At 50.4% G+C, this 25,193-nt stretch overlaps 4 protein-coding genes across 4 annotated transcripts; 3 read left to right on the forward strand and 1 right to left on the reverse strand.

The window, feature by feature from the left end:
- The first annotated feature begins 3,056 nt into the window (after positions 1-3,056).
- LOC112888993 (protein FMP32, mitochondrial-like) lies at positions 3,057-7,238 on the forward strand. Its single transcript, XM_025955440.1, has 7 exons — positions 3,057-3,467; positions 3,621-3,752; positions 3,861-3,920; positions 5,751-5,827; positions 5,909-5,965; positions 6,599-6,665; positions 6,752-7,238. Exons 1-7 carry the CDS (start codon positions 3,306-3,308, stop codon positions 6,869-6,871), a joined length of 675 nt encoding a protein of 224 aa, XP_025811225.1. The 5' UTR covers positions 3,057-3,305; the 3' UTR covers positions 6,872-7,238.
- A 3,863-nt stretch (positions 7,239-11,101) lies between these two features.
- LOC112889628 (B-box zinc finger protein 20-like) lies at positions 11,102-12,745 on the forward strand. Its single transcript, XM_025956358.1, has 3 exons — positions 11,102-11,512; positions 11,599-11,988; positions 12,114-12,745. Exons 1-3 carry the CDS (start codon positions 11,315-11,317, stop codon positions 12,405-12,407), a joined length of 882 nt encoding a protein of 293 aa, XP_025812143.1. The 5' UTR covers positions 11,102-11,314; the 3' UTR covers positions 12,408-12,745.
- Positions 12,746-18,037: 5,292 nt separating this feature from the next.
- Positions 18,038-20,699, forward strand: LOC112890798 (tRNA-dihydrouridine(16/17) synthase [NAD(P)(+)]-like). The gene is made up of 3 exons (XM_025957659.1): positions 18,038-18,494; positions 19,148-19,254; positions 19,684-20,699. The coding sequence occupies exons 1-3, from the start codon at positions 18,078-18,080 to the stop codon at positions 20,423-20,425; spliced, it is 1,266 nt and encodes a 421-aa protein (XP_025813444.1). The 5' UTR covers positions 18,038-18,077; the 3' UTR covers positions 20,426-20,699.
- A 134-nt stretch (positions 20,700-20,833) lies between these two features.
- Positions 20,834-24,365, reverse strand: LOC112890797 (probable methyltransferase PMT24). The gene is made up of 7 exons (XM_025957658.1): positions 23,046-24,365; positions 22,811-22,960; positions 22,459-22,729; positions 22,266-22,376; positions 21,709-22,156; positions 21,440-21,634; positions 20,834-21,335 (listed from the first exon to the last, which is right to left on the reverse strand). Exons 1-7 carry the CDS (start codon positions 24,363-24,365, stop codon positions 21,119-21,121), a joined length of 2,712 nt encoding a protein of 903 aa, XP_025813443.1. The 3' UTR covers positions 20,834-21,118.
- Positions 24,366-25,193: the final 828 nt, after the last annotated feature.

Below are 25,193 nucleotides of genomic sequence, written 5' to 3' on the forward strand. Positions count from 1 at the left end.
TGCCGCCGCTCTGTTTCTCTGTCACTCTGTCACACACGGTCTCTACACTGACTGTGAGTGACCTGGAAATGAACAAGAAGATGAGTGCGGTGAGGTCGCAGCAGCAAGATGCTGGGTATTTATAGGAGAGGAGAATTTAATAACAGTAGCTATCTGTACTGTCGAAGTATGTCAGGGAGTTGCTTGGAGGCAACGAATTTGTGCCGAACTCCGTTACGAGTTATCCCGTCCTCAGGCAACACAAAACCAGGCCGCTGAGGAAGAAGATGATGGTCAAGTCAACGGAGAATTGAGGATGGATGGCACAAACTTCTTGGACAGAAAAAAGGATGTAGGAATTACACCATGCACCAGCTTTTGTTCCAGGTTCCAGTTTTCTGACCAAGAGACTTAGGAGGTGTTTGATCCGTGAGGACTAAACTCTACCCCTGTCATATCATAATCTTATCATTTAGAAATATTAAATAAAATTTAATTATAAAACTAATTGTAGAACTCCTAGCCTGATTCGCGAGACGAATCTAACGAGATATATTAATCAATGATTAGCGAATGGTTACTGTAGCATCACTGTTGCAAATTATAGATTAATTAGGCTCATTAAATTCGTCTCACGAATTAGCACCCATCTGTGAAAAAATTAGGCAAATTTTATTTAATACTCAAAATGATAAGATTCTTCTTTTTATATGACGGGGCTAAAGTTTAACACTTGAGAACTAAACGGGGCCTTAGCATGGATCAAGTTCATGTACCACAAATAAGCAAACAGACTGAAATTACTGCAAAATGTTGAATCAAATTGAACAATGCGGCGAGGAAACGGCGCCGATTTGTTAGGGTGAGTGTCTCAAGGCGGGAAGAAAGGCATTGCGGCGTTGCCCGTGGAGCTTGAAAACCACATGTCACAAAGCATATGTTGTCAATTGGACAAAGCAACCTGCGCCGGCTGGCTCCAACAGATTGGTCCATAACTAAAAGGTTTCGATGATATTGGATAGGAAAGCAAGCAAGAGAAGGACATGATGATGATACATGGCAACATGAGAATTTAGGAAAAAAATCCAGTTTACACCCTCCAACTATCATAAAAGTCCGATTTTGAACCTTCGACTATAAAACCGGACAACATAGGCCATCCAACTATCGAAATCGTATAAATTTGATCCTTTAGGTGGTTTCAAAGGTGATTTTTTATTTTGTAAAAATTAAATATACAATTTTAAACTAAAAATCATAATTAATTCATTTTAAATAAAAATATGAAATAGGTATAAATTTTTTTCTAAAAATGTAACCTCTCTATTGACACTCTACTTGTCAGTTATTCGGATCCAACTTTTTTATGTTCGGTTGCTTGTATTTATGCCTATTATTTTTGAATAAATAAGTTTCAAATAGAGCAATAATAGATAGGTTACATTTTTAGAAAAACTTGATACTAGTTTTATATTTTTCTCTGATTTAAAATGGATTGGTTATGATTTTCTAGATCTTATTAGAGTTTTTTATTTTTTAAAAAAATACAAAACCACCTTTGAAACCACTCAAAGAGCCAAATTTGCACGGTTTCGATAGTTGGATGGTCTATGCTACCCGGTTTTGTAGTTGAAGGTCAAAAATTGAATTTTTACTATAGTTTGAGAGTGTAAACCGGACTTTTTCTAAGAATTTAATAACAGTAGCTATCTCTGACAAGAACTGCATTTTTCTGGGTACTGGTTATATGATTGGAAATGTTATGGACCAATTTGCTACAACAAATTAAATAGACATGTAATTTCAACAAGAACGGATTGGCCTTTTCGCCTGCTTCTCTCTATCCAGAGGGGTCTGTCAGACTGTCACATTACGGGATGGTATTAGTGAAAAGTATCTTATAACTTTGCATTTACCTAGAACTACCATATTTGAGAAATCAATGTATATTTAACTTTACCATCTTTGCTATCTGTACTGGCTTGGTAGAGCCATGAAAAGGCTACTTCACAAGAACTGTAATTCCAGTAGCTTATCCCTTAATCTAACAAGAAATTGCTAGTAGTAATAAACACAAGGTATCTGTAAATATCCGTCCCACTCTTTGATCTTCACATTCTTGACTGCGCAAACAGTTAGGGCGAGCCTCTCGAGGCAGAAAGAAAGGCGTTCCCTTGCCCAAGGAACCTGAGAACCACACGTCGCAAATCATGTTCTCCAGTTGGACGAAAGATAGCATTTAATGGTCTAACTCTTAGCATCACATACTTTTGGTGTACGTGCTCTTGGAACCGTTCGACAATTTTACCAAAAGTTTTGCTATTTCGACCCACTTTTCAGCTAAATGGATCTAAACACTGTACTGTAAAAACAACGAAATTTGAGACCCCATAGATCCAATCCAATAGAGGGCAAAAACACGTTGGGCCCCGAGCCGGACGGCCACTGGCCCCGCACCCACCCATCCCCGCATTCGCATCATATCCATCCCTCGCTCCCTCAGCTCCAAACCTACCTCCGACCGGACCAACTCAACGTCAAGTCACCGCACCGCACCGGGAGCGTCTGGCTCGGAGACTGCCAGATTGGGATGGTCGGGTCGGGTCGGGTCGAGTCCTCTTCCCAGCGCGGACCAGGCTGGGGCTGCTCGTGCGTGCTCTACCGCCATGTGCGCTGGGCCTGGGCGGGCGGCTGGTTGGTGCGTCATCGCCAGCCACGCCCAGGCCCAGCGCACCGAGGAACGCCCACGGCAACTTCCTTCTCTTCCCCCGAAAGCCAAGGATAATACTAGTCATAGCATAGACTCCACGTTTTTTTTTTGTTTTGAAATAGAACAAAAAACCAAGGGCATTTGAATTTGTATACCGGTTACGGAGTAAGTGCTAATGGATTGCTGACAGTTTTGAAACAAAAGCAGGTTACCAATATATTACGAAAGAAAAAGGGTTCATCCGGGGGGAAGGATAGTAAATGACAAAAGAGCAGCTGGTCCATTTCTTTTCTCTTCACAAGGAAATGAAGAAAACCGTCTGGTTTTTCCTCTTTTACCCTTGATTCGCGTCGTCTTCCTCCCCAAGCCTCAACTGCACGCCTCCCCATCCCCATAATCCCTCCCATGTAGGCAGCGTCGCCCCCTCGCCTTTCCCAAATTAGCGCCACCACCGCCTCCTCCCGGGAACGAAGCCGGGCCGCCCGAATCGCCCGCCGCCCACCCGCCCAGCCTTATTAGCCCGGGGCCCCCGGCCGCTCCCCACCGGCTCGCGCCCCGACCCCCTCCGCCGCCGCCTCCCGGTCCGCCGCCGCGTCGCGTCGGGGAGGAGGAGGAGATGGCCGCCGCCGCCGTCGCCTGCAGGCGCGCCCTGCTCCTGCACGGCCAGCACCACTGGCCGCAGCAGCGCTGGGCGGCCGCGCCCAGCAGCGCCCGCAGCATCTCGCAGCTCGTCAAGACCAACGGCCGCCGCGCCTTCCTCGTCGACACCCTCGCCCTCGTAAGCAATTTCCCCTCCGCGTCGTTCCGTTCCGTTTCGGTTTCGCGCAATGCTGTGCGTCTCGTGGCGGGTTGCGCCAGAGAGGTGTTCGGCGAAATGCTCCGTCGGGATGCTGATGTGAGCGCGCGGGCGCGCGCGCGGGGATGATCGCAGGTCAGGAAGCTGGAGTCGCAGGGCGTGCCGACCAAGCAGGCGGAGGCGATCACCTCCGCGATCACGGAGGTCCTCAACGACAGCCTCGAGAGCATCTCCGAGTCTTTCGTCTCCAAGGCCGAGATGCAGAAGGTAACGCCCCACGTTTCGTGCCGGATTGTTTCTTAGAGTTTGACAGGCTGTGCGAATGGCTGGGTCAATTGTCTTCCTTATTTGGTGGCCTTGCTTCTCTGTGTGCAGAGTGAGATGCTGCAGGAGTCCAATATCTCCAAGTTCAAGTCGCAAGTGCAGAGCTCGCAGGTATTGTTCAAAGCTAAACAGTTAGGTCACGAGAATTAGCTGTTGCTGAATTTTCATTGAAATTGATCTGGGAGCTTGTACAAGTTCCACATAAACTGTTGCTGGCTTTCCATTGAACTTGATTGCATATGATTGCGTAGCTTTAGCATTTTTGGGGGGTGAAGACACTTAGCATTGGTTTCTCTCTGGATTGTTTTAGAATGTTCCGTTTGAGCATTACTGAAATGAAGGTTTATACAACCCTGTTTAGAGCTGCTGTTCATTTCCATTATGGCCCTCGTAATTTGTGGAATCGATGTGTGGGAATGGGGATTTATGGGTTCATATGATCATTTGACAACCATTTACATCTCCCTTTTCTGTTTTTCGGGTATCAGATTATGATGGGTTGCTATATCTTGATCATTTTTGCTGTCTTCATTTATACTGAGTCTGGTACATTTTTGCTTGCTTGTATTAACACTTGGCCTTTTATCATGAGGTAAGATCAGTGGTCTCAGTTTACCTTGAAAAATTTATTCTCATATCACCAAGTTACATTAGTTCAGGCTTATCAGATTTTACTACATGCCTTGTATCAGTTACCGCACTCTTTCTTGAATCAGTTTACATCCATCTGAAATGTTAGTGTGGAACCTCTTTGAGGCTTCCAGTAGTATCTGATATCTAATAATCTGAGCATGCCAGCAGCAAATCTGGTGAGGAATAAACCAACCTTCCTTGTCAAAATGATTATTAACACTCAATACGGAAATGCATGTTTGCATCACTTATGATCGTTTTTATTATGCATTGCACCACTGTCTCTTATTTTGAATGGTTAGTTTCAAATTTGTGGCCTGTTTGTTTCATAGATGCTTCTTTGAACATTTTATAATTTCCTGTGCAGAAGATAATTCAGTCCTCATCCATTGTATTCTTATGCAACCACAGTTCTCCATTTGGTTCTGCAATCTACTGTATATATGTTATAATGTTTTGCAAAATATTTTTGAGAAATATTAGAGATGTTGTGTTATGTTAGACACCCCACCCACCCCACCCCACCCCCCAAGCTGATATTTTATTGCGCACTCTGGACTTCAAAGAATGTATTGCTGGTTGTGATCAACTGCTCATTGGCTGGACATGTTATATAATATCTGACTAATCTTTCAGATAGAAGGACACTTCTTTGTGTGTTGTGTGTGTGTTCTTGATGTCCTGACATGCCTAGCTGTATAGGAGGATCATATTATTGTGCCCAGATGCAATCATATGGAATTACTCGCGGCCGCCATTGTTTCAGCTATCTGTCATATTTGCATTGATCTATCAATTATCTAATTTGGAAGGCCAATCTGATGCATTTTTCAATAGCAGTCCTACTCATAAATCATAATTCTCTCTTTCAAAGTGCGGAGTTCCAGAAATCCTGTCTAGGATTTAAGGGGCAGAAGCTACAAATCTAATACTCTGGTTTATATCCATGATGCTTTTTTTTTTTACTGTGATCCTAGCTTGAGATTTGTGGGAATAAAAGGCATTGTAGTAGTTGTTGTTGTTATTGTGTGCTCTGCAAGAACTGGAACAGACTGCAATGTTTTAGCTGGACCTAGTATACAGAACTGCATATTTCCATTCCATAATTGAAACAAGTAACCTACAAACAATTCTCACTTTCTATGCACTGTGTTCACATGGATTACAGTTCAGATGTACTCATATTTCTTTTTCTCTCTTTACATCTTCAGTATTTGAAACTGTTCCCTTGAGTACTTGTCCTGTATTTATATTTCTTTGTAATGGTTACAAGGGGCAATTCTCTTAAAAGACCTTTTATTTCTGCAGGAAAACCATTTCTCTTTGCTACAGCGGGAGACTGAGAAACTTCGTGGAGATATTGATAAGATGAGGAGTGAACTTAAGTCAGTATTTAAGTTCAAGAACGGTTTATATCATGAATCTGAATGAGCACACTCAGACTAATGATTCATCGTGTGAAACAGGTATGAGATTGACAAGGTCACTGCAGGGCAGCGGTTGGATCTGAACCTTGAAAGAGGGTGAGATCACTTGTCTCTATTTGGTTCTTTTCCCATTAGCTACCTACCAGTTGTGCTGACCACTGAAACATTAGAATTTATACTTTCTATGAACTTGTATATAGAACAAACAGAATACTCATTATAAAGAAAGTTGTAGTGACCTTGGCCATGGTTCTGGTTCCCAGTCCTTAGATTCGACTTACTTGGTTCATAGTTGTAGTTACTCACTTTTGCACATGAAAAGGCATTGTGTCTTTGGTTGAGATACTAGCAGTTTTCTTTCTTAACAAGGATGCAAACCATTCATTGCTCAGCTGAGGAAATTTAAATTGTGAACAATGACGAATTGTTAGGCTATGTAGCTGAAGTGAGAATTTTGCACCATGCTCCATCTCCTGCATGTGTGCTATATTTTAGTGTTTGGTTTGCATCAGTATCTCCATATAGATGACTCCACTAGCTGGTTTAATCTTAATGCTCTTGTCCTGCTTGCCTTGAGATTTTCTTGAAAGAATCCATCTAGTTTCTGATGAGTACTGGGCATAATGCTGCTGAGCAGTGATGAGTGCATTTCTTTAGTATAATCGCCTGCATAGTTAAAAACTGCTTTATGTGTGAATATGACACCTGATTGAAACACAATTGCTCCAGGCGCATACGTGATGAACTTGCCAAGCAAAATGAGGAAACTACTGAGCTTACCACAAAGCTTGACAAGGTAAGTGGTAGTGAAGTAAGGCTGTATGTCTGTGGAATCATCTTTTTACACCAGAGACCAATCTGATGCTTTGTTGCTGTACGCAGGAAATTCACTCACTGAAGGCCCAGTTGGAGGCAGCAAAGTATGATGTCATCAAATACTGCATAGGTACCATTGTTTCCATATCAGCCGTCGGGCTTGCCGTTCTCCGTATCGTGATGTGAAGCAAGCGAATACGTTCTTTCCTTTACCCAAATTCATTGGTGGAAACCCGCTAGAAGAGGATAGGTTCTGATTCTGTTCCTAGTTTTTGGAGGGGACAAAACGTGTTCAGGGGAAATGTTGTAACACCTGGTAGGGAGATGTTGCCCAAACTTGTAAAATAGATCGCCCGTGGAAGAAATGGATCTGAAATGATTCTTTACCTGTGCACTGCCTACCATTGTGGATTAACATGCTGGTTTCTGCTCGGCTGAAGCCATCTACGTGGACCTCGTCCTGAGGGGTCCTTAACTGTGTTGAACCACATATTGTGTTCGTGGCATCTCTAGTCCAGCATCCTGGCCTGGGCTCCATTTTCTTACCAATATATGTTCTGTGTCAGTGTGGTGTTCGATCGTTTATGTTCTTACTTCTTTTTAGTTGCACGTGGTTTTCATTTTGCAATGGACGTGACGTGCTTCGTTTGGCCCAACTCTAGCATCTATTCTTAACGGGCCTATGACTAAAGTTTTGGTTACCATTATACGAAGTACTTATAATGCTGCTCTTATCTGAATACATTTTTTTTATAAAAAAAAAATCTGACTACATATTTTTCTTCTTAGTTTGCTTTTGTTCTGTGTTCTGTAAACCGATCAATCGCTGCCCTTGTGCCTGGTGTCGACAGCACCCAGATACTATCTGGTGATGAGAAAAACAAAGGGACCCGCCCCAATTGTTTGAGAGGCACGACAAGATCCCCAAAATTCTCTGATGGTCACCGCAATGTCGTCCATCCAGAGCCACTCCACGACCTTTGGAATCATCAGCTGGCGCTGAAGCACGGCCCTACCCGCACAGCACGCAACAAATCTCAAAGTCGCCCGCCCAGCCCAGGCACTCGCGGTCGGGGAGAGCGACCGCGGGTGCAGTCACGTGGGCACAAGGGGAAAGTCTGTGGCTGGAAGGCACCCCGAAGTCGAGTCCATGGCCGATCGCTCAGCCCAGTAGGCCCCCCCCAGCCGCGTGACAGGAACTCGGAACAGCTCCCGGTTGAAAGGCACCTGAGCTGAGGCTGACGCTTCCTTAGCCACCAGCTCCTTTTGGGTGGTAGTAAAACTCTGGGCTGGGGATTTCTGCGCGTGCCGAATTCCCTCGGCCAGGGCCGCCCCGCCTGGGTCTCCTCGCTCTCAGCTTCTTTCATGAACCCAGTTATTTTCCTGCAAGCGTACGGATACTGATGCGAACTCGCCTGGAGAAATAATTTTCTCCAGGTATTAACTTTTACAGTGGTTTACAAATATAGTTGATGCCCTTGTTCTACGCACTAGCACGCTACTGTGCTGACGTGCCGGGCATCTGAGCCTAAAATTGTTGCGAAATCTTGGGTCGCTATCGTGCCCATCCTGATGCCGTCTCGCAAGTTCTCGTCAAGTCTGGAGATGAACGAACATGGGCATGGCGTGGTCGTGCAAGCTCGTCCGTACGGACACCGCCGGCCGGCCGGATACGCCCAGGCCCATACCCCCTGACCGCTAGATAGATGCCTCTAGGACTAGGAGGGCATGTACAAGCAGCGAGTGGCCTCCAGCGACGAAAGCGACGGCGGGCGGGCGCCCTCGCGGAACACGCCGCGGATCAGCGCGCGCGGCCGTCCGACCCGATCTCGACGGCCCGCGTACACCGGCCGGTAGGCGGCGTCATCACGCGGACACGGGACCGCGTCGCCATGCGCAGCGCAGACGATCCCGCGCCGGCCGCCCCCAGGCAGGGGCCATGCCGCCGCCGCTGGTCCCCCGCGCCCGGCGAGTGGCGGATGCGATGCCGGATGCCGTGGCAGGTCTCGGCCACCGCGGGCGGGGCGGGGGGTTCAGTTCCCTTGGGCGTGGTCCTAGCTTGCCATCGGCAGCCGCGCGTCGAGGCGGGTGAAGAGTTCAAGGCGGCGAGAGAGGGGGTGGGGGGGGGGGGGGGGGCGCCTTTGGCGGGGCGCCATGTGATGCGATCCTCGCCGGCCGCGAGTTGTGCGTTCATTCGTCGCTGCCGCTGCCTGCCGCGCCGAGTGGCGCCAACGCCTTTTGAGGCGCGGCCATATATATACATATATATGCCGCATGGGTCGTACTCCTACTTTTCACGTTAAAAGAAAGTCAATATGAAATGACCATCATAACCTCTGGTAAATAGTACTGGTAGTCATTTTTATTATTACCAAAGCATTTAGTTAGGGACAGTAAATACAATACTGTAATAACTACGTACACTTCTCTATCCTCAAATCATCAATCAAATGGACAAAAATTAAAACGTTTTCTTCCACAAGGACGACCATAAGAGGAGAGAGTTCCATCGATGCGAAAATGGCTGCTCGATCTGGATCTATCTAATCTAACCCTAATTACGCCTGCACTGCTAGCTAATAAGCCATTAGTCGTACGTACTATATAATCTCAACGTCAGGGAGTTAATGAGGCCGAGGAAAACCCATACGCGCAAGGACGACGCGGAATTCAAGAGCGAGCGAAAAGGTTGGCCCTGGCCCGGCTTCGCTATCTGAAAAGTGAAAACGACTGCAAACCGTGGAGGAAAACTAGCTAGTTCGTGTCATCAGCTAACTAAGATCATCGTATTAATTGGGTCGCTCGATTGGCAGATCTAGACGCGTTCGCGGTGAATGATATGGTTGTTCACACGCTGGACTGACTCCATGCGATCAAGCGAGCTTGACGATCGTTCGACGTGGCACCGGAAAGGCGATGAGCTTTTTGAAGTTAAGATCGAGGTGAAGAGGAGGAGGACAGCTGACAGCTGCCGAGCTGATCGATCGAGAGCAGATGACCATCTACGACCGAGGTTTCACTTCATCGGCACAGGGCTAGCTGTGATCGATGGATCCATTGATGGATGGATCGAGGAACCGGTGACCTAGCTAGCTGCCAGCTTTTAAGCAGCATGGCGCGCGCAGCCCGGCTGTGCGCCGGCGGGCGTCGATCCATGAGCTCGTCAACTGATGGAGATGGACCAAGCAAGATCTCTCTCGATCGATCTCCCACTCTGAACCCAACGCAAAAGTCTTGCTTGCATTGAGGGGCAGCATCCAGATTGGGCCAACCCTAATTACGAGAATGTCCTCCGAAAAGCGCACGCATGCTGACCTGACTTAATTCAGTTCCTGTGCAGCCGCTTCAAATCGGTATCCATGGCCGGAGTCACGGGCGTTTAAGAGGAGCAAGAAAAAGTCGTCGCCATGGGCAACCGGATCGCTGTGCTTGCGCGCGCTCTTGGTTGACCAGCAACAATAACCGCGGATTAACCTAATTATTTCATAATTAGCAACAGTCCAGCTGATCGGGGCACAGGTGGTGATTAAACACGGCACAGTGGATGCCGTGCATTTTTTCTCTCACAAGGATCATGCCACTTACAGTACAAGCAAGCCGTGATCCGAGGCATGGTGCATTGACTTCCTTAGGGCCCAGTTGACACTGTGCGTAGAGAGTCTAGAGACAGATTTCCGGTACTGCAAGCAAGCAAAAAACCCGATCTATCCACGTGCCATGTACAAATCAGGGACTAAACTTTAGTCCTTGTTAAATCAAACAACGATTGAATGTGTGGTTACTGATGATTAGAAGTATTAATATAGACTAATTATAAAATTAATTGCACAGATGGAGACTAATTTGCAAGACGAATCTATTAAGACTAATTAGACCATGATTTGACAATATGGTGCTGCAGTAAATATGTGCTGATGACGAACTAGTTAGGCTTAATAGATTCGTCTCGCGAATTAGCCTCCATCTGTATAATTAGTTTTATAATTATATTATATTTAGTCCTCCTAATTAGCACCGAAAATTTGATGTGACAAGTACTTAAACTTTAATCCCTGGAACCAAACACCCCTGCATGTATTACTTGTCAGGAAAAAAAAGGAAAACGAAGACCCATAACCATCTAGTTTTTGCAGCAACAACAACACAACTTAAAAAAATCTTAAATATCTTGCAGGCAGCAGGCCTACCCATCTTTGATTTTTTGTATGACCAAAAGCAGGTAAAAGTAACCAAGCTGTCCAGTAAAGTTGGACAAAAATCTAGGTGTAGTTTGCACAATTACTTACTCGGCTTAGAATGACACGGCCCAGCTTTTGAGCCGAGCCATGCAGTAGGCCGTCAATGGAGGCAAGAAAACAAAAGAACCAAACGAGGTGGCCAGCTTTGGCCTGATCTCTTTCCCAAACAAGATCTCGCCTCTCCCTGTCATGGCGGATAATTTAATCCCTCACCACCCCTCCTTCTCTGTTTTATTATTGCGGCCTCCTCGCCGCTCCCATCCCGCCATGTCCTCTGCCTCTCTCTCATCTCGAGCCTCCTCTTCCTCAGCCTCCGACGACGCTGTTAGCTGAGAGCTAGCTCGATCTCCTCGTGAGCCGGTGAGCCCTGGTCTCCGCCAGCCAGCCAGCCATGCTGGTGCGCTGCGACGTCTGCGGCGCCGAGCCGGCCGCCGTGCTCTGCTGCGCCGACGAGGCCGCGCTCTGCTCCGCCTGTGACACCCGCGTCCACCGCGCCAACAAGCTCGCCGACAAGCACCGCCGCATCCCGCTCATCCACCCCTCCGGCGACGACTCCGCCGCTGCCGCGCCGCTCTGCGACGTCTGCAAGGTGCCGTGAGCCTGTGCCTGACCCCCGTTGGTGTGCTTCAGCCGGAGAGGATCGGAGCTGCTGCTGACACGGTCGATCTGTTGCAGGAGCGGAGGGGCCTGGTGTTCTGCGTGGAGGACCGCGCCATCCTGTGCGCCGACTGCGACGACCCCATCCACAGCGCCAACGACCTCACCGCCAAGCACAGCCGCTTCCTCCTAGTCGGGGCCAAGCTCTCCGCCGCGCTCGTCGACCAGGCGCCCCCCTCCCCTGACGACTGCCGCGGCAGCGGCTCTGACGAGCTCCACGACGTCGCCGCCGTCTGCGCGCCTCAGGCGCAGGGCTCCTGCACGGCCAAGAGCTTGGCTCTTGATTGCAGCAACAGCTACGGTGGCGGCGGTGGAGGCAGCAGCATCTCCGATTACCTCACCAACATCTGCCCCGGCTGGCGCGTCGACGACCTCCTCTTCGACGACGCCGCGTTCTCCGCTGCCTCAGTATGTGTCTAGCCACGCCTGATCTGATCTCTTCGCCGAGTTCTACTTCTACGGTTCTACCCACAACCGGATGATGTACACTAAACGATCGATCGATCCATCCATCTTGCGTTTCTTGGAAGCAGGAGGACAGGTGCGATGAGCACGAGCAGGTCCCGTCCCTGGACGCCGACCTCTTCGACGTGATAGCCGGCCGGCAGGGGAAGCGCGGCGCGTTGTACGGCGGCGCGATGGGGCTCGAGAAGGTGCCTGCTGCCGCCTCCATTGCGGTCCCGACGGCGGCCAAGCAGCAGGGCCGCGTGAGGGAGAGGCACTGGAGCTGCGACAGCGACAGCGACGTGTTCGCGGTGCCGGAGATCTCGCTGCAGCCGCCGGCCAAGAAGGCGCGGCCGCCGGCGCCGACTTTCTGGTGCTTCTGATATGATCGAGCTGCATCATTCCGGCCGCCGTGCTAGCTCGATCGCGTGTGCACTTCGTTACTACTGTGTACCAGTGTGTGTGAGCTTGCTGTTACTGTACTGTTACCTCATACTACTTACCACTACTAGCAGTGCTCAATCCCAGTCAAACCCGGTGCAGTTTATGGCCATGAGAGATATCCATCGTTACCGTACTGTAAAAACTTGTGATTGTCATGTGTGCCACCTAGCTACTTGGTCATGTCACAAATGTGTTGATGATCCTGATAGGACAGAAGTTCTGAATTACCAATGTTAAGGTGATTTTAATATGAACCTCGTCAACAATTATCGTGCTCTTTAGTCTCGCCCTTGATCTTGTAGGGTGTGCCTCCACAGATGGATCGCTGTACTAATGGCAACATGCTCGGCTGATCTCTGCATTTCCTTGTTGAAACCAAGGGCTGCTGGTAGGAGTGTCAGAGTAGAAAACAAAAGCCGCGTAGGAGTAGTTTCCAAGCACTCAGCTGGTTTGCAAGATACTTCTCTTGTTCAACAAAAATCAGGGCGGCAGTTTGCGCCATATGCCCATTTCGATCTTTCCCCAATTGGCTTGCTTTGCTGAGTACAAATCCTCGATTGAAAATCTCAGATGCTTTCTATATGTAGGCGAGACCAATGAATGCATCTATCTGGTCTCTGAAGAGAGACTCCAAAGAGAAGTTGGCCTCGGTCTGTAGGGTCTGAGAGCATGGGACTGACAGGCTGAACCTCTGAACTTTGAAGATGAACTGCGGTTGCTGAAACGAAAGTTTTGACATGAACTATGCACTTCAGTATGCAGTCACAAGAAAGCTGAATCGCCATGAACCTTAAAGCAGTATACCGTTCCAGGAGTAGTTCTTTTGCAGCTCCTGGAAATCTCCAAGGATAGCTAAAAAAGCCAGTCCCTGATACACTTGAAGTGGGAAAAGCAATTCGATATGCACTTTTATTTTTGAACAGACATGCGCTTGCGATCGACTTGGAAGTCTTGAACTACATTCACCAGCTATATATCTGAGAGGCAATCTATCACAGCTCCGCACGTCATTTCTTTACCAGAAATCCGTGCACCTCCCAAGCAAAACACCATGACTGAACTATCACCCATGCTTGTAGAGGCAAGACGGCGGCGCGGGGACATCAAGATCTCAAGGCACGCCGCCAAACTTGCACAGGCTCTCCGCGCCAGTCAAGCAGCAGTGCAGAGCAAGGACAAGCACCAGCACAGGATGAGGAGCTAACTGTATGCCAAGATTGTTAGCATCTCCTCGTGCGGTGATGGTTGGTCTGGTCCATGGATGTTGCGAGCTGAAGAGAAAAGGAGAAAGAAAAGGTCTTGGTGCGGGCACGCCAGGCACCTTCCGCTATCCGGTTGGGGCGTGCTGTCAGTTGCAAGCCGCGCCGCATCACATGGCTCCGTCGCATCGGAAGCCTTTTCGGGGCGCTGCAGGTCGGAGCAGACCCGGCCGTCGCTGCCGCTCCGGCGGAAAACGTCGCCGCCGGCCAGCTGGGAGGTGTCTCCGGTAGGAAGCTGCTGGAGGAGACGGTTTCAGAGCGCCCCAGATATTTCATCGCATGGCATCAGATGGTCCCTTCCTCTGGGAAAGATCGCTTTGTTGTTCTTGTCAAAAATTTGTTTCTCTAACTGATATATACGAGGATTTTTACGGTGCATAATACAACCATATACTCCTATCTGAAAACAACTCGCATGTAAACATGGGACATTCGAGATTTTTCTATACCACTGAAACATTGATTATTAGTACGGACTAGTATAGGTAGTACAAGAGTAATATGGAAAAATTTATTTCACTACAAGGTTTCACTCTTGATGCAACGGTCTAAAAATGTTGCAATATGCCAAAAATAGTTGCAATAAATAAAATTACAAAAATTATAAAAATTATCCTTAATTTATATTAAATTACTAATAACAATCTTACTTTGATGGTTGGATCTTTTCTATACTCCATATTACCAAGTGACAGTATTTGTGCGCGCAAAAAAAACCTATATACCAGGGTGATCTGCTAGCTTTGGTCCAGAAAAATTCTTGAAATCTGTGCTATATTATAGGGTGAAAAAAGGGCATACGCAACGCAATGCAACTCTCCAAGTCAATTCGATAGCATGGACAGTAGAAACTTTGTTGTTGATATAGGTTGATGACGAGGTCACATTCTTCTACGCAGAAATCGCGACACGAAAACACTGTGGGTCTGTAGGCTACACTGCTGGACACCTCTGGCCGGTCGCGGACTCGACTCAAATACTCAATTCTTCAGATAAAGAGTCGGCTAGCCATTCTATGTACGATCAGAGAAAAAAACTGCCTTGTCCTTCAAATGGGTTTCCATCGAGTTGATTGACAGGGTGAACGTAAGTACGTACTTATATGGAGCCCCTACTTATATTGTTGGAACCCGTGCAGTGTTTCATAGTTTTGGAGTAAGAGTGATGCTTCCGAGTAGGACGACAAAGATAATCAGCATTAACCAAGTAGGCATAAAGTTCTCTAGAAGCTTGTCAGAATTGTTTCTTTTTTTTTGATAAAATAGAATTGTAGAGTACGTTTTGACAACTTTTAAGCGACAAATCAGAGAGTGCGGTTAAAAGATGTAGTAGTATCTAGTTTGTTTGATGCAGCTAGTGGTGGGATGTGCTGGCTACATTGCACTCCCGTCGCCATCGTCTTCTGCCGATGCGAAACCGAGCTGAAAGATTCAGAACTACCCCCAATCTGCCTCAAGCAAACGACGAAACGAAACCGAGGAATAGATATGGCCATATGGGCACTTGATGAGTAGGTTTCAGCTGTTTGGGAGATGCTCCAGTACGCCCAAGGTGGCAACTTGGGCAATCATTTGTGTGTAAACTATTCTGCTCTCGAAATTGCGATGAACCGTCCATCATTCAGAAACAAAAGTTTCTTCAGATGTTGCTGATGGGATATGAATTTGATGCCACTTGCATTGTCAGCTTGGCGGGCAGGAAGCCAGGAAGACGACTAGGTCCTCTGTCCATCTAATTGGTAGGGCGCATCCTACTCTTGATTACCACAAAACAATCCCATCCATCAACTGTCTCATCTTCTGAAGAATTCTAGTAGTGTGGTAGTGGTAGCCTGCTAATAGGTGTCCCACCAAATTGTTCTAATGGATATATTTTAACCTATCTTTATCTTATAAAATGCAATTGCTGTCCCATCTGAAAAAGAACATTTTGTCCTTTTCTTGCCACGGAAGTCTTGAGAACATATTTAGTTTGGGTATTAGCGATGTTTTTCCTAGTTACCTCTAGAATTGAGCTGCTTCATCATGATAAGAAGAAAAAAAAAAGTCGGTGTTCCAAGCCAGCCCTGTCAGTGAATCAAACGCTACTTGAGCTACGGCGGTCTCGTACGCATCAAAGGAACAGGAGAGAAGCGGTGATGGATTTTTTTAAAATATTAATTCAATACAGGATTGCAGAAATCTATCTATATAAGACGAAAGCTAATCTTGGAAGACAGGGCAGATGTAAAAGCATTACTCACGCACAGAGGGTGGCTGGTACCTGCACTTGAGCAATCTACATTTACCGGACAGAAACAAAAATGTGCAGGTTAATTTTGATATGGGGTTGTGTAAATTTTGTTTTTTTACAACTGCAAATCTGATGCTGACAAGCGAATGGTATACATCCACAAGAAAATCAATAGTCTATAAATACTTCAATTTGTAATACAGATCCTATCCAAAACTTTTAGTCCTTGGACGCTCCCTCTTCATGGCCACCTCGAGGCTCATCACATCATCCCCTTCAGGAACCCTGGGTACACACACAGATCTGATGAAGGATGAAAGTACGGCATGTTCTTCTTCTGTCTGATGAAGAGCCCACTTCTAATGACTTGCCATCATCTAAAAAGGAACCCTTTCCTAGTCCATTGTCAGCAGACTCCATTCCTTTCCAACCTAACAGACAGCTGAAAGCAGAGCTTCAACCGAAAGTTGCTCATCCGTTCCGAGTTCTGCTCGACGAGGCCATTATGCCAGCGCAGCTGTGGAGCCACGACGAAGATGCCCTGGCGCTGGCGGTCTCGTCGTTGCGCTGGCGCGCCGGCCCTGGAGGTCCTCTGTCTGAGGTTTCGGAGGGAGCTGGAGATGCCGTGATTGTACCTGGGCTGGGAGAAATGGCGCGCCGTCCGCGGCGTGCGCGTTGAGGAGAGCGGCGGGGCGAGCGGGTTGTTGCGCCGCGGGTAGCGACTCCGGCGGGGACGTCATGGCCGGGGGTGGGCGACTCGGTGAGTGGCCATGGCGTCGAGAGCCCGCTATGGCGGTTGCCGTGGCTGGAGCCGCCAATTGCTTGCCGTAGCTTGCAGCTACGGCCGCGAGCGGGCGTAATACCGCATCAGAGCGGTCGGAGGGTCGCGCCGGATTCTCGCCGGAGGGGATAGGGCAGCCTCGCCGGCGGCCGGCCGCCGTGTGTCCGTCCCGACGTATTTGCACCTGGAGCCCTACGATCCAAATATTTGCTATTTATCCCCTAAATTATTTACATTGTGCCCCCTAGGTTGGATCGCGATTAATAATCGCGATCCGAATATTTGCAAATTAACCCCTTATTTTACAAAATACCCCCTATTTAGGATCGCGATTAGTAATCTCCATCCGAATATTTGCATATTGGCCCCTCCTATTTACAAAATACCCCCTGGATTGCACTGGCTCCTCATGCTCCCGCCCGTCCGCCGCCGTCCTTGACCGACGGCCGCCGCCACCGCTGCTGCTGTCGTCGAGGAGCCAGCTCCACAACGCGGCGGGAGGAGCAGGAAAGCAGAAGCCGTCAATTCGCCGCATTTTCCTGTCCAAACATCGGAACTGACACGGCGGGCTCCTCCAGGGGGAGTGCAGGGCGGAGCTAGCTCGCCGCCACCTCGCGCCGCTCGTCGCCGACTGCTCCGGCCACCGGGGCTCGAGGAGAGCTCGTGCTTCTCTCGCGTAGTCGTCTATCTCACCGGAGGCTCCCGACTCTTGCCCTTCGTCGGGCTCCCTTCCTGTGCTTGCTTCCGCCGGCAGTCCAAGCTCGACGCTTCGAATTGCGCGCGCTTGTCGCCACGGAGTACTGACGGGCGGCGACGGAGGCGAGCGCGTTGGAGGCGGAGGAGAGAGGAGTTGCTCGAGCTCGCTGGCGATGCGGTGGAGGTGGCTTGTCCCGGCTGCTCGCCTCTCTGCTCCTACTTCCGGCGCTCACCTCTGTTTGCTACAGCCGACAGATGATTCTCTTCCTGGTGGAAGAGATAAGATTTCAGTTATTAAACACAAGAAGTTTCAGTGCACTGAAAATATTGCTCCATTTTTCCCGGGTAATGTTGCTCCATTTTTGTAACCAAGAATCTATGAACATGATGCATTGAAGAGAGAGAGGAACACAGAGATGACAAACTTGCCAAATAGATTCGTTATGGGCCTTTTCATGGCGACTTTTGTTCATGTCCAGCTGGGCCGTAAAAGGCCCACGCTAACATTTGTTTCCAAAGCTTCCCTCACTGACATGTGAGCCCGTGATGTCATCTTAACCGGACACGGTCCCCAAGACAAAAAAAAATCTCGACCCGACCCAGCCCACATCTGAGGAATCGCCGCCGCCGCACCCGACCGCATGCCACTGCGCCGACTCGCTCCGCACCTCACGAGCCCGCGCCGCCGCCTCCGCCCCCTGAACCCTAGCCCCGCCATGCCGCCGGCCGCCGACGCCGCCCACCTAGCCACGGCGGCAGACCCCGACGAGGACCTCTGCTCCAGCGCCGCCGCCGCGGCGGCGGGGGAGGTCGCGCCGGCCCCGCCCCTCCCGCCGCCGCCGGTGTCCGCGGAGGAGAGGATCGAGCGCGCGTGGGCGCACTGGAGGCGCCTGGGGTCCCCGCGGCTGATGGTGGCGCCCATGGTGGATAATTCCGAGCTTCCCTTCCGCATACTGTGCCGACGCTACGGCGCCGACGCGGCATACACGCCCATGCTCCACTCCCGCATCTTCTCCGAGAACGAGAAGTATAGGTCCATGGAGTTTACCACGTGCAAGGTAACTGACGCTTTTGAGGTTCCAGTCCGGCACCGTAACTACTGGGATGGAGTTTAAGTTAAGGGTAGTGGTATATGCTTAGCTCGCAATAGCAATACAAGCTGATAGAATAATTGCTTGCTTTGCTCATTTGGTGTGGTGACGAATATGATTAGGTACTTTTGCGGTTCGATTTCAAATCACTTCCAAGTTTGCAGTTTGATGGAATTCCGAGTGTTACTTAAGAGTTCCCCAATTTAGTAGCTGGGGTGGGGTAGCCAATCTTTGAACCTGAGTAGCCAATAATTGCTGTAATGCTGTATTTTGTAAGAATTGTTTAAACACTAGCCTTATTTGACGGTTAGTTACTTAGTTTCCTTGCCATTGCAATACAAGCTGATACAATAATTGCTTTGGTGTGAAGACGAATATGGTTAGGCAGTTTTGCATTTTGATTTTAAAAACTTCCAAATTTTAGTGGTAGCAGCCAATGTTTGAACCTGAGAAGCAAAGAATTGCTGTATTTGGTAATGGTTGTTTGAACATGAGGGTTATTTGACAGTTGTTTTACATCATCTGGGTGTATTCTCTTGTTATTCTACACAGTTTTTTTTTTGTTATGAGTTGTATTATTTATCTTGTATGGGATGTGACATTCTTTTCACCATATACAGGAGGACCGGCCACTTTTTGTTCAGTTTTGTGCAAATGACCCTGACATTTTGTTACAAGCTGCAAAGATGGTGGAACCACATTGCGATTATGTTGACATCAATTTTGGGTAATGCGCAATTCCTTGTGCTATTATACTGGTTTTTATATTCATATTTACTTTCCTAGTACCTGATTGTAGTTTTCACCACTTTTGTAATGGCTCACTCAAATAGTTTGCTGACACAAACTTCTTCTGAAAGAGAACATTGTTAGCTGTGCCTCAAGCGTGATATTAGTGATATGCAAGTGATTCCAATGGGGAAACGAATTAGCCACCATGCTAGGCCATGGTTTGCCCACTGCAACTCAATAACTGTTTAGTTCTAGTAATTTATGCTGCTAGCTGCTTTCTTAGCTTTGCTTAGAGCACTAATGATGAATCTTCCACTGTTACTTTCTAGCTAGCATATACCATTTTTTTCATTTCTCATGTATTAGCATTGCTTGAAAATATGGTCCATGCTCTTCTGACTGGTAATAATGTATTGCCTTGCAGATGCCCCCAGCGTATTGCAAGACGGGGGAACTATGGGGCATTTCTCATGGACAACCTTCCCCTCGTAAAATCCCTTGTCGAGAATCTATCAGCTAACCTTCATGTTCCAGTCTCAGTTAAGATTCGCATATTTCCACGGTTGGAAGACACACTAGCCTATGCAAAGATGCTTGAGGAAGCTGGAGCTTCTCTTGTGGCTGTCCATGGTCGGACAAGAGACGAAAAGGATGGGAAGAAATTTCGAGCAGACTGGGATGCCATCAAGGCCGTCAAAGATGCTCTCAGAGTACCTGTTCTTGCAAATGGAAACATTCGCCATATGGAGGATGTGAAGAACTGCCTGGAACATACTGGTGCTGATGGTGTGCTTTCAGCAGAAACGCTTCTAGAAAATCCAGCACTCTTTGCTGGTTTCAGGACAAAGGAATGGAAAGAAGATTGTGGTGAGAATGAAGATAGCGGCTTGGACCAGGCTGATCTAGTGATTGAATATTTGAAGCTGTGTGAGCAGTACCCTGTGCCATGGAGAATGGTTAGATCCCATGTCCACAAGATGTTGGGGGACTGGTTCAGGGTGCATCCAGAGGTGAGGGAGGAACTCAATAAGCAGAACATACTCACCTTCGAATGGTTGCATGACATGGTAATGAGGCTTAAGAAGCTCGGTGGAAGAGTGCCACTTTACAAAAAAGAGAGTGCACTGCAGACAACAGCAGATGGGCTAGCTGCTAGCAATGCTTGACGATTCCCCATCAATTTTGAGATCTGCAGCACCAATTTTTGGAAAGATGTATGAAAAGTAGGAACTATTTAACTTGTACTATAGATTGGAAGAGCATCGTTATGGTCCAACACTGTGGCCCCGACTGGAACGAAATTCTGGTTGATTGAACTATTCAGTGGTTGCTCAATTAGTTTGTTTGTTTACAAACGCATCACCTCATTGTTGTAACAGCTGATATATAAATTTGCATACATCAGTATACGGTCTCTGATACCTAGGATTTGCAATTGAATTGAGCTTTGAATGCTTTTGTGGAGCTGTGTTGGTGCACACTCATGTCCAGACCAACCTGTTGTCTTTCTGGGCTGCTCTACCACATGCAACACATGTTTTTTTTAAATAAATAAATAAATGCAAGACATGTTTAACTGAGCATATATTCCATATAACCTTTGGCGTCCAGGATACACAAGTAGGAATCTGTAACTATCATCAGCGTTCAGTTTGCTATAATGATTTAAATTCTCTATCAGTGATTATGAACATACTGCGATGCTACTGCAAAACAATGTACTCACTGCTGACGGGTGTGTTATTCGTATGTAACATCTGCAAAACTAAGAGAGGAGAAAGGAAGAACCCTATCTATCTTTGAGCTGGACATGAAAACTGCTTGTCGTCCTGAAATGGTCAGTCAAGAGGGGCTGGCTATTACGCAGGCTCCTCGATCAGCTCCGGCCGCCAATCCGATTTCTCAGCGTAGAGCACCCCTTCGTCGTTCTTGGAGAAGGTCAACCGCACGTCCCAGTGAAGCGACCTCAGGAGCTTCTCCACCTCGCCGACGGCGCCGGCCTCGTCGCGCACGATGATGCCGCCCCCAGGCCTGATGACCCTGTCCACTTCGACCACCACCGGCAGAACCGCGCATCTGGAGAAGACACGCGTGCGTCAACCCAGAAATCTGAGGCTGTTGCAGGCATTGCTGAAACAGAGTGCTAGCAGTGAGAACTGAGCTGAGCTGTGATGGCTCACCTCTCTTTGATCTTGGAGAAGAGGTGATCGGCGTGCAGGAGGTCGTAGGTTCTCGGGTAGGTGCTGAAGGACTCGCACCAGTCATGGTAGATGCCGAACAGCCCGCGCTCGAAGATGACCGGCAGCGTATCGGGCGCGTCGACGTTCACGACGTTCATCACCCAGACCTTCTTCTCCCGGAGCGCGGCAGCGAACCTGAGAAAGAGACGCAGCCATGCCGTAAGCACGATCAGAGCGCATCATCAACGCCGATTCGACGGATTTCTTACCCTCCGTATGCGGCTCTCATGTCCATGACGTTCCTGACCCTGGGCCAGTCGATGCCCAGGCCGTTGAGGTAGGACCGGTCGACGACGCGCCGCCAGTGGTCGTAGTCCACCGTGAAGTCCTCCGGTTCCGGCTTCCCGTACACCCCGGCCCGCGCGGCGCTGAGCCAGTACGGCGGCGTCCGCACCCGCCGCGGCCAGTCCACGGGCCACCGCGCGCCGCGCTCCGACGGGCCCGTCAGCACGCGGTGCATGCACGAGTTGAGGCGGATGTACCACGCGGCGTTGGCGTCGTCGTCGTCGCTGCACATCGGTGGCTGCTGCCGCCTCCTCGCCTCGTAGCAGTCGTTGGACGTCGGCTTGCGGTAGAAGGCGACGCCGACGCCGTTGAGACGATCCTTCTTGATCGACGCCAGCTCCCAGCACATGGATTTCGTCAGAGATGTCATTGCTGTGGGTGCAGTGCAGGTGAACAAAACTCCATTAGCCATCAGCTTCCTACCTCTTGCCATGGTGGGAGATGATCGGAACTGAAACTGATGTCTATTACGCGCACGTGCCTTTCCAGATCTCGACGTCCTCCGGCAGCTTCTGGTACACCGGCGTCGCCGACCAGACGAAGAAGCCGCCGGGGCGCAGGACGCGGTTCAGCTCGAGGAGGAGGGCGCCACCTACACGCGGACACACAATGTTGTTGCATCGTCGGCAATGATCTCATCAGACGAAGTGGAAGGGGCGGCGGCGGCAACGTACCGTCGGCGTGCCAGGGCACGCGGCACCTCGCGCAGTGGACGAGGTCGAAGGCCTTGCTGGGGAATGGCAGGCGCTTGGAGCCCATGACGGCGGAGATGGCCGGGATCCCGCGCTCGAGCGCCATCTGCACCTGCGCCTCGTGCTCGTCCTTGGGCGCGAACGACACGGTCGCCACGTCGCGGTCGAACAGGTAGCCGCCGAAGCTGGCCACGCCGCAGCCGACATCGAGCACCACCCGCGTGTGCTTCCCCCACGCGATGCCGCGGACAGACTGCGGCTCAGAGAAACCAACCTGATTATTCCCTCACCGTCTCGGCTGATCGCTCGACGACATTGTTGAGCAGGTAGGTACCTGCTGAAGGAAGTCGATGTAGTGTAGGGCGCCATGGATGAACTGCGTGCCGCCGCCGGGGAAGGTCAAGTGCTGCCCGCTCACCTTCACCCAGTTCTGGTGGCCCTTCACCTCCACCAGCTTCGTGTGCGGCACGTTGCTGTACCAAATCTGCACGTCGCCGCCATGGCGAACACCATGGGTTAGCAAGCAGCAACAATGAGCTTGAGAATTTCACGAGCACGTGAGTGCGTACCCTGTCTCGGCTCTTGGGCCACTCGATGGGGCGGCGGTAGCCGCTGGGGAGCGGGACGAGGCACGTCGGGCCCTCGTCGGGGCAGTGCCGCTCCCGGTGCTCGTACCGCCGGAAGTTCTCCGGCCGCAGCTTCTTGACGGCCTTCTCGTTGTCCAGGCAGGGGATGTAGTCCGCGCCGGCCTTCACGTTGCACACCCGCCACTCGTGCTCCTCGCCGCCGGCGCTGTCCGCTCCGCTGCCGTCGCCGTCGCCGCTGCCGGCGTTCTCGTCGCGGCGGTCTTTCTCCCGGTGGGACTGGTCGGCCTGCGTCGCCCACGCCTTGTGCTCCTCGGTGCGGGCCTCGCCGACGAGCGAGTCTTCCACGCTGCGGCCGTCCTGGCTGGTGTTGCCGTCCGTGTCCTCCCTGTGCTCGGACACCGCCTGCTTGTCGCCGTCGCCGCCTTCCCCATTCTGTGGCTGTTCTTCGTTCTGTGGCTGCTCATTGCTGCGCTCCTCCTCCGGCTGACGCTGCTCGCTCTCCTCCCCCGGCTGCGGGTCCGCTCGTTCGTCGCCGTCGATCTGGGGCTCCTCCTGCACCTCCCGGCGCAGGCCTCCGCCGGCGGCCTGCTCGTCGAGCGCGCTCTGCTCCTCCTCTCGCTGCCTCTGCCCCGCGTTGCTCTCCTCCTCGATGCCGCCGTCCAGGTTCTTCTCCTCGACGGCAGCGGCCCGAGCCTGCTCGTGCGGCATCTCCAGCTGCGGGTCGCGGTTCTCCTCCAGCACTGCCTCTTGCTCCTTCGCCGCGTCCTCCGCACCCGCATCGCCGGCGGCCGCCACGTTGTCACCGTCCTCGCTCTTCACATCCTCCATGGCCGCCCCTGAGATCCTGTGCTCCTCCTCCATGCCCGCCTCGTCGGAGCCACGCTCCTCGTCCGGCTTGGCGTGCGGGTCGTCCAGCACGGCCGCCGCCGCGACGGTGCTCTCCGGCTGGGACTCCACCTCGGCGAGGTCCTCGTCGGAGCGGGCGCTCTCACCGCCAGCCTTCCCCGCCCGGCGCGGCGGCGCCAGCGCGGCCCTCTCCCTCGTCACCTCGTACGCGAACGACGACCGCGTCGTGTGCCGGTACGCGGTGACCGTGCCCCCCGCCGCGTCCCCGTCCGCGGCCGCCGCCGACGCCGCGCTGGAGGTGGAAGTGAGGAAGTAGGCCCCCGCGACGCAGAGCGCGACGAGCAGCGCCGTGGTGGCGTAGTAGACGCACGCGGACGCCGCCGCCGAGGACGACGCGGACGCCGCGGCGCCGCCGCGCTTCCCGCCGGCGCGCGAGCCCCGGGAGCCCCCCGCCATGGACCGATCCCGCATGCGGGTAGCAGATGGGATTTGCCCCTGCCGCTTGATCTGTTAGCACGAACAGTTAACCTCACCTCGGCGAGTTGGGGCGTGTAGGGTTAATGGTCGATCAGGGGTTTGTTCCCTCCCCTCGGCGGAGCGACGCGTAATCTTTGGAACATGGGGTGATCCCCGCGCGTCGGGGGGTGGTCGGACGTGGGGATGACATGTGGGGCCCGCGCGCGGTGGTGGGGGTGGGGGGGGGGGGGCGCCTCGACGAGCCGCGTTGCTTAACAAGCGGGCGGTGCATGGGAGGGGAGCTGGAGGAGAGGGAGAACCGGGGCGCGTCGTCTCCCTCTTCTCTCGCTCTTCACCTTCCCAATCCCCATCATCTGCGCCGTGTTTCTTCGCTGTCCTCTTGTTTTATATAAATTTTAAATCTCTCCTGCCACCCTCGATTTGATTTCTTTTGAAATAGTTCGCGTCGTTTTTCTTTAGAAAAAGAATCCAGAATGAACCATGCAACATGTTTCATGGTTCGTTTCATTCTGGTTTTCTTTTTCTAAAGTGTGGCCAAATACAACTGTTGTTGCTAACCAAAATCTTAGCTAGGAGATATTGATTATGGCTAGCATGAGTAGCATGCATAATAAAACAAATTGAAAACATTGTAGACATTATAACACATTAATAAATTCCCTATCTTGAAAATAGAAAAATCGTTGGAAAGTTGACGTGAGGCACCAACCGCGCATGCAAGCAAGAGCACAATATGCATTATCCACTGAGTATATTGAGGGCAAACCAAGAGAAATCAAACAAAAGCAATAAACAAGTTAAATGAAA

The sequence above is a fragment of the Panicum hallii genome, chromosome 4 (assembly GCF_002211085.1).
Source record: "Panicum hallii strain FIL2 chromosome 4, PHallii_v3.1, whole genome shotgun sequence".
In the NCBI taxonomy this organism is placed as follows: domain Eukaryota; kingdom Viridiplantae; phylum Streptophyta; class Magnoliopsida; order Poales; family Poaceae; genus Panicum; species Panicum hallii.

Excerpts from the sequence above, each read along its gene's own strand:
- LOC112890798 (XM_025957659.1), top strand. The coding sequence starts at position 18,078 with ATGCCACTGCGCCGACTCGCTCCGCACCTCACGAGCCCGCGCCGCCGC. Across the intron at positions 18,495-19,147 it reads TGGAGTTTACCACGTGCAAG|GAGGACCGGCCACTTTTTGT; the intron begins GTAACTGACGCT and ends CACCATATACAG. Across the intron at positions 19,255-19,683 it reads TATGTTGACATCAATTTTGG|ATGCCCCCAGCGTATTGCAA; the intron begins GTAATGCGCAAT and ends ATTGCCTTGCAG.
- LOC112888993 (XM_025955440.1), top strand. The coding sequence starts at position 3,306 with ATGGCCGCCGCCGCCGTCGCCTGCAGGCGCGCCCTGCTCCTGCACGGC. Across the intron at positions 3,753-3,860 it reads CCAAGGCCGAGATGCAGAAG|AGTGAGATGCTGCAGGAGTC; the intron begins GTAACGCCCCAC and ends CTCTGTGTGCAG. Across the intron at positions 6,666-6,751 it reads TTACCACAAAGCTTGACAAG|GAAATTCACTCACTGAAGGC; the intron begins GTAAGTGGTAGT and ends TGCTGTACGCAG.
- LOC112890797 (XM_025957658.1), bottom strand. The coding sequence starts at position 24,365 with ATGGCGGGGGGCTCCCGGGGCTCGCGCGCCGGCGGGAAGCGCGGCGGC. Across the intron at positions 22,961-23,045 it reads GGCCCAAGAGCCGAGACAGG|ATTTGGTACAGCAACGTGCC; the intron begins GTACGCACTCAC and ends GGCGACGTGCAG. Across the intron at positions 22,730-22,810 it reads ACATCGACTTCCTTCAGCAG|TCTGTCCGCGGCATCGCGTG; the intron begins GTACCTACCTGC and ends TCTGAGCCGCAG.
- LOC112889628 (XM_025956358.1), top strand. The coding sequence starts at position 11,315 with ATGCTGGTGCGCTGCGACGTCTGCGGCGCCGAGCCGGCCGCCGTGCTC. Across the intron at positions 11,513-11,598 it reads CGCTCTGCGACGTCTGCAAG|GAGCGGAGGGGCCTGGTGTT; the intron begins GTGCCGTGAGCC and ends GATCTGTTGCAG. Across the intron at positions 11,989-12,113 it reads CCGCGTTCTCCGCTGCCTCA|GAGGACAGGTGCGATGAGCA; the intron begins GTATGTGTCTAG and ends TCTTGGAAGCAG.